General features: G+C 42.6%; 2 protein-coding genes across 2 annotated transcripts in view; both read right to left on the reverse strand.

The window, feature by feature from the left end:
• Nucleotides 1-383: 383 nt before the first annotated feature.
• On the reverse strand, nt 384-5,909 carry LOC139695261 (uncharacterized). The gene is made up of 2 exons (XM_071593955.1): nt 5,812-5,909; nt 384-2,062 (listed from the first exon to the last, which is right to left on the reverse strand). The coding sequence occupies exons 1-2, from the start codon at nt 5,907-5,909 to the stop codon at nt 901-903; spliced, it is 1,260 nt and encodes a 419-aa protein (XP_071450056.1). The 3' UTR covers nt 384-900.
• Nucleotides 5,910-8,258: 2,349 nt separating this feature from the next.
• The window catches only part of LOC139694978 (sodium-coupled monocarboxylate transporter 1-like), a 44,908-nt gene continuing 37,372 nt past the window's right edge, over nt 8,259-15,794 (reverse strand). The window contains exons 11-14 of the mRNA XM_071593534.1: nt 15,262-15,445; nt 11,749-11,835; nt 9,082-9,284; nt 8,259-8,601 (exon numbers count right to left, since the gene is read on the reverse strand). Of these exons, the coding sequence (XP_071449635.1) occupies nt 8,316-8,601; nt 9,082-9,284; nt 11,749-11,835; nt 15,262-15,445 (760 nt within the window). The 3' untranslated portion in view covers nt 8,259-8,315. The remainder of the gene's footprint in view (nt 8,602-9,081; nt 9,285-11,748; nt 11,836-15,261; nt 15,446-15,794) is intronic.

Raw genomic sequence — 15,794 nt, forward strand, 5'->3', positions numbered from 1 at the left:
GTTTTACCACTGAACATTCAAATACCTGTTCAGTGTTCAAGGACTGCAGATTTATCTTCGGTTTTTCATGCACTATTTGACATATGTATTAAGAATGGAGAGAAATAAGGAATGACTGTTACATAGAATAAGGTGTGTAAAAGCAGGGGTTGTTGGTATCACAAGGAGTGTAAAATAAAATAGATGATTGCAGCAAAAATGGCCATACCCGTGAACAGAGGAGCATGCAAAAAACAATTTATCAAGATACCAGAAATGAAAGAAGTTTGTGTGCAAGGATGGAGCATTATGGAAGAAGTCTAAATAAGGAGTTTAATTAATTTTAATTCAATTAATGTACATTACAAGTGCATTCTAAAAGAGACATTTTTTGACTGATCAAACTTTAGAAGGGAAAGGTGCTTGGGAAATGTTAATATTTTAAATTTATGACAAATTTCTCTTATGCGATTTAAATCATGTCAGGTGGTAAATTCCAATCATGGTTTGGAATTTTTTCAAGAATATTAAGTGCTATTTCTCAAATGGATCATTTGTGTGATCAATTATTTGCTGTAATACAAATGTGGGTCATTAATATGGGTCATCACAACAATACCAACCAGAAAGTTAATCTTTGGACACTCTGAGAAGATGCCTAACTTGACAACATCACGTCTCTGTACTAACAAACTGAACAAAACTCATCTCAACAAATTCATTTCAGATGATTATTCGGTTTCAAAAAAGTACCCAAAATTTACATTATCAGTAGCACTTAGTATGTAATGTATAAATCTTCCCGTCACTCCATAACACAAAATAGCACTATATAAATCACGTTTGAATATCAAGAAAATGGGAAGAGTTGCCTATCGGAGAGGAGCAATGGCGGCTCCTTCCATCATCTCTCGATTTATTTCATTCCCAAAGACCCACACTCTCCAGGAATTCTTGGAACGATTCCAGTATCCTCTCCTTCGTGCTGTCGTCCTTCGCGATGCCGCGCAGCACGTCCTCGCTCCGATTTCGGACCATGTTCTCGATAAAGTCGCCCTTGCCATCGCTCTCCGGAGCCTCAATCCCCTCTTCGTCACTCAGAAGCACCACTGACAGCAGGGAAGTCGCGAGGAGGCGCCCGAACACCCGGAGTTCCTCGGCACTCTTCCTCAAATCGTCCAGCGGCAGGAGTTGATCGGCCAGTTCGGGAGACACAACGGAGGATAGAGCCTCTCTGTAATATTGCAGGAGGTCCTCCAAGTGGCGGTCTCTGAACTCGCGCCTAGTCGTGGAGTGTAGGAAGAACAATATATCCATCACCGGCGGCGCATAGCGATACTGTTGAAAGTCGACCAGAACCACCTCCACATTACCCCCGCTTCCCTCTCGGAACATTATATTATTAGCCCATGTGTCCCCGTGGCAAAGAACGTTGAGATAGCGCTCGGAAGGCCTGACAGCGCGGAAAATCTCCTTCCAGCCCATCCACGCTGCTTCAAACAACTTGGCTTTGGCCGCTTCATCTCCGAAACGGTGGGGCCAAACGTGAGAGGCCACGGACGCGAATGTCTCCGCCGACGACCTGGACCAGCGGCACGAGGGGTTAGACATGTCGTCAACGAAAACGGCCTCCTCGATGCGTTGGAACTCCCCCTTCTCGTAGAGCGGTCCGGCGCTTCGCTCCATGAGGACGGAAGCCCCGTGAAGGCGAGCCAAGGCGTCGAGGACGACACGGCACCGCGCGAGGTCCATCGGTATCTTCTTGTCGTCCATCTTGTAGCCACCACCGCGAAGGTCTTCCATCACGATCAAATCTTCGCGGGAGTCTTCGCCACGTGCGAAGTAGCAGTCTGCCACGGGGAGCGCGACTCCGGGGGGTAGCGCCGCCTTCAGCCTCGGAGCGAACGACGTGTACATGGTGGCCTCCCGGCGGAAGAGACCACAGGACGCGACGAACGCCGAATGCGAATCCGTTGCCGGCGGTCTTTTGGCGAACAGCGATACCTTTCTCTCCTCGGAGCCGTTCACCAATACCGTCGCCTCGATTCGCATGTGTATCCCTAAGAACCCTATGGGTGCCTGGCTGGCAGGTTGCACGTCGTATTTTAAAAGCTTGACCTCAGAACCATCGAAATATTTCACTACGCTGGACTTGCACTCGTCCCATTTAAACTGGTCCATTATCACTGCGTATTCAGCGCGGTCTCGAAATATCAATTCAGGAAGTACGGTGTGTACTCACTGAAATATGTGCGAGCGTCTAACCGAGAGCAGCAAAAGGCCAATCCAGTCATATCTTCTCTCAAGGATAACAACTTCTGAGACACATTATGCATTTGAATTCGCTATCTCAGTTTGTCCTCCGGAAAAAATACTAGACGTGCAGCGGCATGAAAAAGATAGCGTAAGAGCGATAAACGTACTCGGAGCGCTCTGTAATGCTTATATGGCCTTGGTTCCATTACTATCGACAATTGTTTATTAATATATATGTAATATTTATCGATATGTTATAATAGTTCTATTCTATATGTTGGTGGCACCTAATGCAAAGATGGAAAATGTTCTTCATTTCTGCTAAAATATCCAATATTAGAAGCATGTTTGTTATTAGTTCAAACAGCAGCCTAGAGAGAGCAGCACTGAGTTACAAAAGTTACTTATAACTAGTTGGAACGCCCGAGTTGTTAGTACATGGGCAGAGGGAACAAGTATTATTTATACAGCGCCACTTTTGCCTAAAATATTCACACACGCGCTCACACACACAAAGCTGGAAATTAAAAAATATTTTTCATTTAATACTGTGAGTAGATGGTAGCAGACCTTTAAATGGCATTCAGGGCATAAAATCTTTCCAAATTGTCGCAGAACACTTATTCAAGTTGAGCGAAACTCCAGTGTTCCGCGGAATATAGTTCGGGAACCCCTGTGCCTAACCTAAAATAAACCTAGTAACCTGCTACAATAATTAGTTCATTGATTATTTTATAGCAAGTTTTACATATGTATTTATTTACATAGCAAATATATACATAAATCACACATATATGTATATATGTATACATATATATGGTATATATGTGCATATATACATATGTTATATATGCGATATGTTATGTATATATGTTATACATAACATCTATACATGTTATACATAACATCTATACATGTTATACATAACATATATGCTATATGCATAACATGTATACGTAATGTATTTATATCTTAAATATGCGGGTATATGTATATATAAAACAAATAGTTTTCATTGGGTTCGTGGGATGGTCCTCATGTATCAGTACTGGATCAAATTACTCATAAAAAGGCGTCATTAAGGAAAAGAAGAATAGTAATAGGCCAATACGTGCTACCAATAATTATTTAGAATGAGTACACAACTGAAACACGCCATCTCAAAGCATCAGTATAAAATCAGAGGAAAGAAGCACTCAAATGAATGCTGGTCAATTAGGTTTCGAAAACTCTTACTCCAACCAGACAAGTTCCCTCACATCAAAATTCGAGGGCAAACCTAATGATATTTTATTAAGTGCAAATTGATGGGATTTCTGTATTTCTCATGCAACTGTGAGCAAGAATTTCCATTGATGGCAAGAACTCACAAAAAGATAATACAGATACTGTATTTCATCAAGAGTAATAAATATCGAAACGATATCCTGCAACCACCGTAAGTGTGTGTGTGGCGAGGGTGTAGGTAGGGCACCAGCTGTACCCGCAAAACTATTAGTTTATGCATACATTGAACTTTACTCTCACTTACTTTTCCATAATATTTTCCTACAATCCATCTAACCTCAACCAGCTTCTATAAGCTTTACCTAGTAACCTCAACCACGCATTTTTCTGACGTGTGTACTCCATGAAAGGTTTCAAGTCAGAGTAACACTCTCGTATATTACCTGTCCTGAAATATCTAGTTCCAATCCCGACTATTTTATAATTTACCCCTTGTTTATCATTTCTTGATCTTCAAACCGTTAGCGCTGTAAATTTTTTACATCTAACGTCCATATTTATTTGTAATTTACTGTGTCGTCTGCAAGTAATCGAAGGTTGCCGCTTGTGTGGAAACTTAAGTCATTAATGCATGTCATGAATAGAAGGTTCCTTGTGGAACTCTTGAAGTAACATCTACCTCTAATGAATTCGAACCACCAAAGAATATTTTATATTTTTATTACTACAAGGCAAGATAGTTTTATTATTATTATAGGTGTTCAGGATAGGGCAGGTTTTTAATGGGCACAGCCTAAAAAGTTGTACAAAAATACATTTACTTACCTCTCTTAGCAAAAAGAAAAGACTGAAATGGGAAATCGTGTCACTATAGTAAGTACCTCTTCATCCTGCATACTTCTTCCCTCCCTTCATTCCATCGAACATGCCTATCCTATGCCTTCCCCTTCCTCGTTTGCCAAGCACTCTCCCCTATATCACAGTCTTCAATATCCAATTCCTAATCAGATGGTTCTTCATTCATCATTCCTGTTTCCTTTGGATTTCCCCCGGTAGTCCCCTCTACTCCCCCCCCCCATACCTTCCAACACTTCCTCATTTGTTTTCCTTTCTGTCCACTTCTTCACCTTATCCATCCTTCTCCTCATCCACATCAAAAGCCTCCAATCTACGCCTATCATCCTGCTTCAATGCTATTTTTTCCGCAGCGCACAAAACCACGTTCCACATCAAAGTTTTAACAATCCCATAACACTGTTTAACCGTTACTCGGTGGAATTTCTCCATTGCACATTTTGTGGCATCATCTGGTGTAATCAGGTGGCATCATCGGACTGGTGAAGCCATGGTAGTCAATAAATGTTAAATGTGGAATCGCTGAGTTTCTGTTACTAGTTTTAACGAGCCCTTACTATATATATATTAACTCAACACCCCTTAATATGTTCCCTCCTTCTTGGGAAAACTAAATTCCCTAAAGAAATTCTTCTTCTTATGACCCTGATACAATGACCATTTAGCTCTAAAACACTTCCACGATAATTCACTTGTCCCACCTCCTTTAGTTCATTAAATACTACTGCAATATGTAATTTACCTTTCCTTTTTCTTGAAAACCGCATAACCTTTGATTTACTTAAATTTATTGTCGTCCCATATCTATCCCACTGACTTACCAATGCATTCAGCGATGCTTGAAACCCTTTGGCTGACCAACAAACAAATCTAACAGATTTAATGTATTCCCCAATAACTTCTATTCCCTTCTTCAGTTCTTCCCATGACTCTTTACCTATTTTCTCCACATACCTGTAGTTAATTCTCTTCCTAACACTTCAAATCCGGACTCTCCATCCGCCCCACGCACCTGAGCTGTCTGAGACATGAGCAGGTTGCGGACACGAAAGTCCACTATAACTCCAATCTATTCCTATCTCCTATGCAATATATTAATCTTTCCAATCAGTTTACTCTATCAAGAATCTATTCGAAAACTACAAAACAGAAACATCCTTCTATGTTCTTCTCTATTAGTGACCTAATCACCGCAGTGGCATCACGCGTGCCTCTCCGTTTCCTGAACCCCAATTGATCATCTCCTAAGTCATCATTTGCCCTGCTCTCCATACTCTGGTTGATGATTTTGAGAACCACTTTACCTGAGTGCGGAATTAGACTTATCGTTCTGTAGGTCTTTCGCTTTTTTTGAAAAAGGATCTAACACTGATTTTACACAGCTGTCCGGCCTGATTCCGATTGACACCTTACAATTAGGTGAAATAGTTCGTAAAAACTCGCCCTCCTTTATTTTCCTAAACCTTTAAGTAGTTCCGTGGGACTGCGGTCTACCCCCACGATTTATTGGCTTTTAATTCTCCTAATGGCCCTCCTACCTCGCCATCGTGTAAGTCTAGACCAATTATGTCCTTCCTCCATAGACTTTCCATTTCCTCGTACCCCACCATCTTCCTCAATGCTTTTATCGCTCTATTTGATTCTCATCTCAGTTCATTTATCACCTCTTTCTAGCTAAGTCTGTTTACATTATTCCATTTCCTTCTCTCGCCCGTATTTCTAACCATCTTGAGATCCCTTTGCATTTGGTATCCTTTTTTAATCTTCTCAGTTTTCCTATACCAATGATTTTCTGTTACTTGCTGATACACCTTCCTCTTCTTTCCGGTTAATACTCCAAAAATATATTTCCTGCAGTGTCTTCCCTGTTTTATCTTCGTGAATCGGAGGCTACATTCCATTATTACTAAATTATTGTCGGCGTCTTCTCCCGGAAAACAGTGCGAACTAATCACGCTGTTCTTAAACCTGCGTCTAACCATATTAATAGTCTAATTGATATCTTCCTGTACCTCCGGGATTTTAAATTAGTACCTACGACATTGGTGGTGACTAAACCAAGTGTTGGTGACGATTTTTGTCGTGACTAGACCAAGTCTAGTGATGATTAACCCATGTCTCCTGCAAAACTCAATTACTTTCTCCCCGCCATAATTCCTTGTTCCTAAGCCGTAGCCATTGTCCCGCACCTCAATACCATCCCTTCCTTCGCCTATCATAGCCTGTCAATTCCCCATCACCAGCACGTATTTATAAATAACATTTAAAAAGACCTGAATTAACTGTTGAATATACCTAACAATGCTCTCATTCACATTTGTAAAATTATGCCAGTTTATACTGCTATTGTTCTTCCGCATCACGAAAATATCTGGTAAATATGTTTTTTCTCGTCAGTCGAAGCATTTTTCGAGATAGAGGAAGAGGGGATCGGGAGGTTGCGGTGGCTAAGGTACCGGCTTCCCATCCAGAGGGACCGGCTTCGAATCCCGGTGGTGGCTGACATTTTTCAGTGGTATGCCACTGAAGTTTGTGGAGAGCGCTTTGAGTGAGTACCCCGTCCGTCGGATTGGACGTCAAGCTGCGGACCCCTAGGCGCCTTTCGTTAAGAGTAGGCTAATGCCCATACCGGGTTTCCCTCCACCCTTTGTCCTTTCCTGTCCATCCCTAAAGGCGCAAATGACCTCAGCTGTCGGTTGCCTCCCCTAAAAACTATTACTAATCCAGATAGAAGTCAGTAAACATCCAGGCACACATCAATTATTCAGCTATTTTTCTCATATTCGAATTAGTGTGATAGGAATACACGATAATAATACGAGGGTCATCCGGAAAGTAGTACCCGTTCGTGAAATAAAGACACAAAAGTAAATATTAACAAACATAAAAAATTTTATTTGAAAGAGGATACTTTAAACTACTTCTCAACATAATCTCCAAGCAAATTAAGGCATTTGTCATAACGTGTGACAAGTTTCTGTATTCCTGCTGCATAGTCCTTCGCCGCCAGCTCATTGAGATACGCGAGGGACCCATCTTGCACAAATTTTTGCATAATGCAGATGGTGTTTAACAATTTCATGAACAATTGTTCGAGAAACATTGGGAAAATGCTCACAGATGTCATCAATTGTGACGCGCCGATCGTTCCTCACGAATTCGTCAACTGAGCTCACCAGTTGGTCTGTAATGACAGACGGTCTCCCCGAACGCTCATCGTCGTGTGTGTTCCCCCTCCCCATGTTGAAGTTGCGACACCACCGCCGAACAGACGACTCGTCCATTACATTGTCTCCATACACCTCCTTTAATTGGCGATGAATATCACATGGGCGAACGTTTCTTGCATTGAGGAATTTAATCACTGCCCTCACTTCACAACTGGCGGCGTTCTCAATTTTTTTAAACATTGTAAACAATCACAGAAACAACACAGGCAATGCTAGCGTCACGCAACTTGGCTCAGAGAAGGCAGACAAGCCACTGAAGCTATCTGACCTCGTCCAGCGGCTACTCGCGTCGTCAGCACTTCATGCGGCACGAACGGGTACTACTTTCCGGATGACCCTCGTAGCAAACGATCCAAATTCTTTTTTTTTCCAAGTGATTAATTTTTCCGGGAAATTTGTACTTGTGTGTATGTAAGAAAGAGAGCGTTAACAATTGTCCAAAACAAATATAATATCAGGTGGAATAATGTTATGAAGAACGTTTTACATTAATTTACATCAGTTTTCGCTATATCTGTAATTTTCCAAGCGAATTTTATAAATGGTTCCATTGCGCAATATTCCCTCCCTCAGACAGCTTGAGATGTTCCCTTTGCCTCCAGCCACACATGCCCCCTCACTTGTGAGGAGAGCCACAGCCATTTTCTCGAAAGGAAAGAATATCAAAACGCATTCCCATCACTTTTTTCTCAATTTATTTTATTTCGCATATTGTGATCCAAACATCTGCAAGCGATTGAGGAGAAAGAGAGACGGGTCAGGCTCGGATCAGACGGCCTCGTTGGTCGCCGGTTCCTGACCGCCGATCGCCTGCGGTGGCCTCAGGAGCTTCGCGCCTTCTTTACTTCCGGCCGCCGTTTTGTCGCCATGCGGCGAAAGGGTAAAAAACCGTCGGACGACGGGCGAGATGAGTCGGGGGTCCACATCCGCAGGGTCATTGAATCCGGTGGCCCACGAGACGAGGAGTCCCACAGACAGCACAATGATGACCCCCATGGTGGTGTACCAAAGATACGACAGGGAGTAGAGAGGGAATGCGCTGCTGCTGCTGTCCCTTTCAGGAGGTAGAAAATAAGAGGGTGGTAGTGAGGACGGGGGCCGAGAGGACAGACATAAACACACAAATGCATGCACACACGCCACCTCTTCCCTAATTAACAAACCCTCCCCTCCTTTTTCAAACCTAGAGGACAACTCTCGGACTCAGAGGCTGGAAACGCTTTGGTGGAGCTGCAGGTGCCAAGAGTGCCTAGCCCGGGAATCGAACCCTGGCCCCTCCGGTCAGCAGTCCAACGCTCTACCTCCTGGACTACCGCGACCCACACGCATATATAAATATAAATATATATACAAACATACATATATTCAAACACGAAAAAATATACTCATTCACATGGAAATAGTATAAGGATAAAGGACAGGAGCTCGCAATGCTAATATGTACGCGGATTCGCGAGTTCTCACCTCTATAATGGTGGCTGATTAGTAACCATTCTAGAATGCCTACCCGATACCTTCATCTTCTGTAACTCACCCGTTCATGGGCCCGCCTAGCGGGTCCTCAGTCGTCCAGGACGCGTTGTGTATGGGGGTTTGGTTGGCCGGGTCGACGGCGCAGCCCTCCACAGTAGTGAACTTCTTGGGGTAGGAAATGTGCCCGGATGCTATGGCCGCCTGCGCACCGAGGGAGACCCAGGCGACGGAGGCAAGGCTGACCACGCCGCCGGCTAGGGCCCCCTGAATAGGGAGAATGGGTCTTGGTCAACAGGAATCTCGCTGCCTTTGCTGCTCTACGTTGCACTGGATCAAGTGCTAAATTTACATCTGCATTATACCCCGCCAGCCGCCTCAGGGGCGTGTGGCTTGGGGTGTTAGGTCACCACCCGTAAAATAGAATAAAACTATACACAAAACCAGAAATCCACGCAAATCTAAACTCACCAAGGCGTATATAAGAGTATTCAAGCAAAATCCTGTTCAACTTATATGCATGCAAATTCATATACTATCAACTAACATACACATGCATATGCACCCACCAATGTGGTAAAATTTATTTCAAACGTGCAAATTTTAATACGTGCTGGAGGATGACTTAATTCAAAACATGGGTAAATTTGTCATTTGTTAAACGAAAAAAGGGAATAAAAATGAACTAAAACTATTTATACGACAGGCCCCTACCGTATCAAGACAGGCCATGCAGAATCGAAAAGTAAGAAGGGGAAATTCTACTATCACACGGACATGCAACTTATGGTCTCCGTCCCTAAAGTAACAGGTAGGGAAATTGACCCACCGCTGTAGGCAGTGAACGGTGTAGACGTTCCCCCACCCAGAGAGACGAGGGATGGAAGGAGAAACTTGAAAAAAAAAACAAAAAACGAAGAAAGGCAGGAAACATTGTACCAAGACTACAGTCATTAAATGGCAGTCCCATGCGGTCATGCGGGTGGAGATTTGATAAAAAATACACTAGCGAAGGTGCATGCATTTGGGTAAAACTAATAATTCCCTAGACGCTGCGATTAGCAATTGGGATTTTTGATATCTCTAACCCTACAGCTGCTATCACGTATTGACCGCGGGAAGGACGAGTCCTTGAGTCTGCTAGCTCTGGCCTAAACTAAGTCAACCTCATGAGGATCTCATGCACTAGCAGAATTCTCTAGTTGAGGCCTATCTAATTTAAAATAACAAAGCTCCTTTGCGCCCTCTCATATATTTCCCAAGTATCAAAATAGTCAGTAATTACTCGAATCGATTATATCACCTTTTTTATATATGGGGGTATTGGCTACATTTACAGTGCTTGGGTGCTGTGAAATCATTTAGGGGTTTGTTAAATATTATTTCCAAATTAGGAGATATTTCTGATGCCATCAATTCATATTCTATTGGCAGGTAATTGATCAGGCTCTGGCGATATTTAATCCATGTTGGTAAAAACTAAGTAATATTACCTCGTTAATATCAGCATTCAATGAATAAAGTTACTGTACAATTTCATGAAATTTTGGGGGCTTTTGAAGGAGCAAGATTCTGTGACGAAATACACAGTTTAAGAGGACGCCTCGATAGCTCAACTGGCTAAAGCACTCAACCGGACATTGAGGGATCCGGGTTCGAATTCCGGTGAAGGCGAATGATTTTTAAACTCTGAAATTGTTGCATTGAAATGCACACTAGCGGATGACTCCATTAAAAGTTACTGTTGCGGCATCACCCGCAGTTTCTTTGGAATTTGTCAAGGAATAAACAGCCTAAGAGTTTAAAGTTGGCTTTAACCTCGTGGACTGTGGCGCGTCGCGCACGACTACGAATGCCTGTGACATTGCATGCACGGTATTTTGTCACAACATCTTGTTCCTTTAAAAGCCCCCAAATTTTCAGATTTTAAGAGGACGCCTTGTTAGCTTACCTGGCACTCAACCGGGCATTGAGGGATCTGGTTTGAATCCGGGTCGAGGCGAATGATTTTTACACTCTGAAATTGTTGCATCTTTTAAAGAAATTTAACACTGAACATTTGTTATCGTTTATTTCTGATCCCAATTTCAGATACCATTTTGAAATACAATCTAGATCCCTTGCCAGTATTAATCGATTATTTTCTCCGGAAATCTCCCGGTAAATCATTCATGAGCATCCTAATCTCGTACTTTTCACTTCGCTGTTGGAAATCCCAGGGAAATACTCGGGTTCGTACTAGGTTCGGGAGATGAGAAAGTTTGAAGGTCTTAAGTGATGGAGGGTTCGGGTTTGTATGAGGGTAAAAGGTGTTCCTAGGACCCGATGCATTAGCAATCCGCACAAACTGGATTTGAGGATTTCGTGAAAGGACTCAATACACATCTCGAATTCTTGGATTCGATAGAATATGACCGAATCCTAGTCTCCTTTCGCACTTTTATGATTGGTTTTACAAAATACGAATCTCCCAAAATGTGATCATGGAAGCTGCAAAGGACCTTCAATAGCCTGGGGATTTGCTGCAGTCTGTGGAAAGAGCGAAATAGGGGAACAATGCCCTTCAAAATGGTATAACTGAGACTTAGAATTGGAATTCTCGTCAGAGATACTATGGCGTAACTACAGTGTCTTCATTTAAACGACCAGAGGTAGTATGTGCTGCCTGCACGCCGATTGTGCATGAAGGCACTCAACGAAAGACTGACTCATTATCTTGTCGACCTCTGACCTTGGAGTTGGCCCAGGGGAAGAAGAGGCCGAGAGAGAAGATGCCCAGCAACGGTCCCGCCGTGATGGCCGCCATGCTCTTGGACGCCTGGACGTCACAATGGAAAACAAAAGAAAATGTTAAATTACCAAAGGAATATATCAAGCGCCATCTTTCCTTCCGACCGCACTTCCAATTCTTGAAGTTCGTTTGGAAGAGGAATCTGTGGTGGGGATAAGAGGGCAGCATTTACACACCTTGGGCGGTTGCATAGTGAGGATTATCGGGGAGGGGGTACAGCAGGGTAAAGAGGTATTCTTGTGGGCATTTCTTTGAAATTTTCGGGATCTGCGAAAGAGACGGAGGAGCAAGCTAGAAGGGGAAGGTATTTTGAATATTTTTTTCTTTGAAGAAACATTTTCTTTTAAGAAATTCGAAGGGGTATCCACGTTTTCTGCGATAGTGGTGAAGGTCGTATATTGCCGTGGAGAGTGGGGCATTCATTATTACATAAGCGGTAAACGCGAACGGGCGGGTTGGGGAAATGTTGTGGGGCGTTCAGGGTAGGGTGGATGGCAGCCGCCGAAGTGGAGATATCGGCTTGTTGGTTATTTTGTGGACGGAAGTGGCAAAGGTATTATTTTGTAGGATGATGCCGATTTCTAAGAACGTTTGCAGAGGAGTCCGAGGTGGGAAATGAGAAGATATCGAGGAAGGATTTAGGTTTTCAATGTCCGTGGGCCCAAATAAGGTAGATGTCTTCGATGAAACCCAGAATAATCTCTTCTTTTGGGAGGCGAGTATTCTCGAGGTAGCCCATCAAGAGGTTGGCACAAGAAGGGGTAATGCAGGTGCCCTTGGCGGTAAATTTATTCTTAAGGGATAATTTTCCATTAAATGTGAAGGTCCTCTTCGTAAACACTGCCATGCATGAGAAAGTCAGCAGAGGGAGCGTAGTATGATTAGCGAGGTAATATCTCGCTTGATCCCTTGCTCGCTTGGAGTCCATTTGGACAACGCCGCAAGTATTTGGGGTTCTTGGGAACAATCGTTGATAAAAGAATAAAATAAATTTCGGAGAAAGTTCAGATTCGTCAAAATTTATTATGAAAAGGATGAGAGTGCTACAGGCATTTTAGAGGAATTAGGGAGGGAGTCGCATGAGACGTAAAGACAACAAGCGAGGCTCAGACTATTCGCAGATTCAGAGCACACGAGTTTAAACATGACACAAAGGGATTTATTATGGCACCACACTATTTGGGTAGCTTAAAGCATAAGGATAAGATATGGGAGATAGATTCCACAACAGATTCTATCTATATTCAATATAAATTAAATTCGTTTTTCCTCGAAATATAAATTATATATATATATATATATATATATATATATATATATATATATATATATATATATATATATATATATATATATATATATATATATTATATTTCGACAAATATAATATATATAAACCATAAACACAGTAATCAACCCGAAGGTCGGTTTGGTAGGTGATGGTAGAGTCACCCAGTACTAAGCCCGACGGCGTGTGAAATGCACACATCATGAAATTGCGCGCCGCCCCCGCCACAGCCACGTCTCCCTCCCTGTCCAAACCAGACCTGGCACTCACTCGTGACCTCCAAACGTGACACTCAGGCGATTCCCGAGCGTTGACTCACAAAGACGCAAGACTCCCTCGAGGCTGACCGCCTTTCCTCAGCAAGAATGAAATCGCCGCAAGGGACAAGTTAAAGGCTGAAAAGTATTGCTCAAATTTGGATAAAAAACAAAAGTTTGAGGAGAAATATAAATTTGCAACCATAAAATCACTCATCTAAAAGTGATTCGATAAAAGAGTCAATGATAAATAATTCCTAAATAGAGGACGTCATCGAATGAAGCATTTCTATATCCCACGTAAAAATGTTTCTTGCGAAAGTTATGAAAAATATCGCTGTGTATTTATAAAACTCACTGATGTATCCCCGCTTTCTACGTTTCAACTAAGGAAAGCAATATAATGTCTCCTAAAAAAGTCACCGTTTTTTAATCTGCCTATTAGTTCTTTCACTTGAATTAATATTGAAAATATATTTTGGCGTCGCTAACTTTGGACAGGCTACGAAGAGAGTGTGTAGTCTCTTGGTCGCCCCTTTCTCATCCACCGGCGAGTGGGGAGTCTACTGAGAGGTAGATAGAGAGTGGTCTTTATGTTGGGGCGAGATTTGAGACTATGAAGTCTCTTCTACCACCTAAACCCAAGAGAGAAGGGCCCAAGGTGAGCGCCAAATGCGCTACAGTCCCCTCGCGGCTGCTACCGATCGGAGAGATGACAGGCGGATGCGACGACATGACGGTGATGCTGCAGCATTCGGCTCCCAGTGACCATGCCTTACAATAGGCCAGGATTTGCGACTGCCAAGCGAACGATTGGAGGCATTTAGGAGCGTTTATTTCTATGGAGAAGGGCTTATTCAAAGTCAATTCAATTTCACACGAAGAAGAGGAACGCCTGACGTTTCGTACTTGATCCGTTAATCAGCAGGAGCATAAGATCGAATAGAGATCGAAGGCTAAGAAAATAAATGCTGCGAGCGTTTAGTTCTATTATTTCAATACTTCTCCAAGGAAATTGAGTCATTTTTTATTAATATGGAAATTCGAAACTAGGCCAATAACACTTTATAACCTTCTACCCCATCATTAATACACGATAATTCAAAATACATTTTGGCAGACGTAATTTTACAAATTTTTGTGCAATGGCTCGAATGAACAAAGCTATTTTGACGCCAAATAGGTCATGTTTTTTAAAAATCTTCATGCATTAAACAAATTATATATCCAATTAGTATAATTACGCCTCATTAAAATGTAGATTTGCCATTCTTAGCCAATGTTTTTTTTCAATTTGATAATTCAATCTAAACATGACAATTATTTCAATAATTTAAGCATAAATGACAACCTGCGCCCTTCGTAAAATGTCGCACGTCAATTTCTTTTATAATTTGTCGATCAAAAATAGAGGAACTTTGTTACGCTATAGATGTGTATATATATATATATATATATATATATATATATATATATATATATATATATATATATATATATATATATATATATATATATATATATATATATATATATATATCGTTTCGGATATACATAAATAGGCTCAACCTAAATGAACGTATTCAAGGCTGAGGCATACAGAGGCCTGGACTCCATGATGATGAATTGACATCAATTAATTGTGTCCGTTGTTGCCACACACGGCACGACTCGGAAATAGTCCGCTAATTACTGGGAGGTGAAAGAACGCGCGGAAATAAAACGCCATTTACCAGAATTGTCACTCGAAACTGGTGGCTCAAAGAGGTGTTTGTTTGGGAGTACAACGCACGAGATGGAGTCTCAGAAGGGGGGAATCAAAGGTGTTCTGTGATCGTAACGGAAAGTTACGATTCGAGATACGCGCTCCCACAGGAGCAACCGCGAAAACGGGAGGGGGGTACTCGCCTGGGTGAGGGTGCCCAGTTTCTCGACGAGGAAGACTAGGGCGACGCAGACGCCGCCGATGATCACCACGGCGGTCTTGAGCATCACGCTGGCGCGGGATTCAGTGTGTTTCCAGCCAGACAGGGGCCGTACGAAGTCCTCGTAGAGCACGCCCGTCATCGAGTTGAGGCCCGTCGACATGGTGCTGGAGCGATCACGGTAAAATGGGGTAGAGGCAACGAGAAAGAGAGAAAGCGCTGATCGGTGAAACATGGCCTGTCTGAAGTTGCCGAGCATTCTTAGGAACCACTCTCGGTACGGACCTTAATACCATTACGAAGTTAATCTTCGTGTCGAGAAACCACGGAGGAAATCACAATGGCCCCAAGTACACTTTTGCTTGAGTTAGTTGTAGTAGTCATAAGGGGAGACGACCAACAACTTGCGCCATTAGGGATTAAAGGGAAAGGAGGAATGGTGGAGGAAAACCCGGCGTCGGCATTACCCTACTCTTTACGAATGGCGCCAAGGGGTCAACAGCTTAACGTCAAATC

Source organism: Hetaerina americana, unplaced genomic scaffold (assembly GCF_022747635.1).
Source record: "Hetaerina americana unplaced genomic scaffold, ioHetAmer1.1.p SCAF_6, whole genome shotgun sequence".
In the NCBI taxonomy this organism is placed as follows: Eukaryota; Metazoa; Arthropoda; class Insecta; order Odonata; family Calopterygidae; genus Hetaerina; species Hetaerina americana.

Bases quoted from the DNA above. Each gene is read 5' to 3' on its own strand.
- LOC139695261 (XM_071593955.1), bottom strand. From the start codon at position 5,909: ATGGAAAGTCTATGGAGGAAGGACATAATTGGTCTAGACTTACACGAT. The intron at 2,063-5,811 runs GTAGACCGCAGT...GCAACCTGCCAG, and splicing joins AAAGCCAATAAATCGTGGGG to CCAGGCACCCATAGGGTTCT.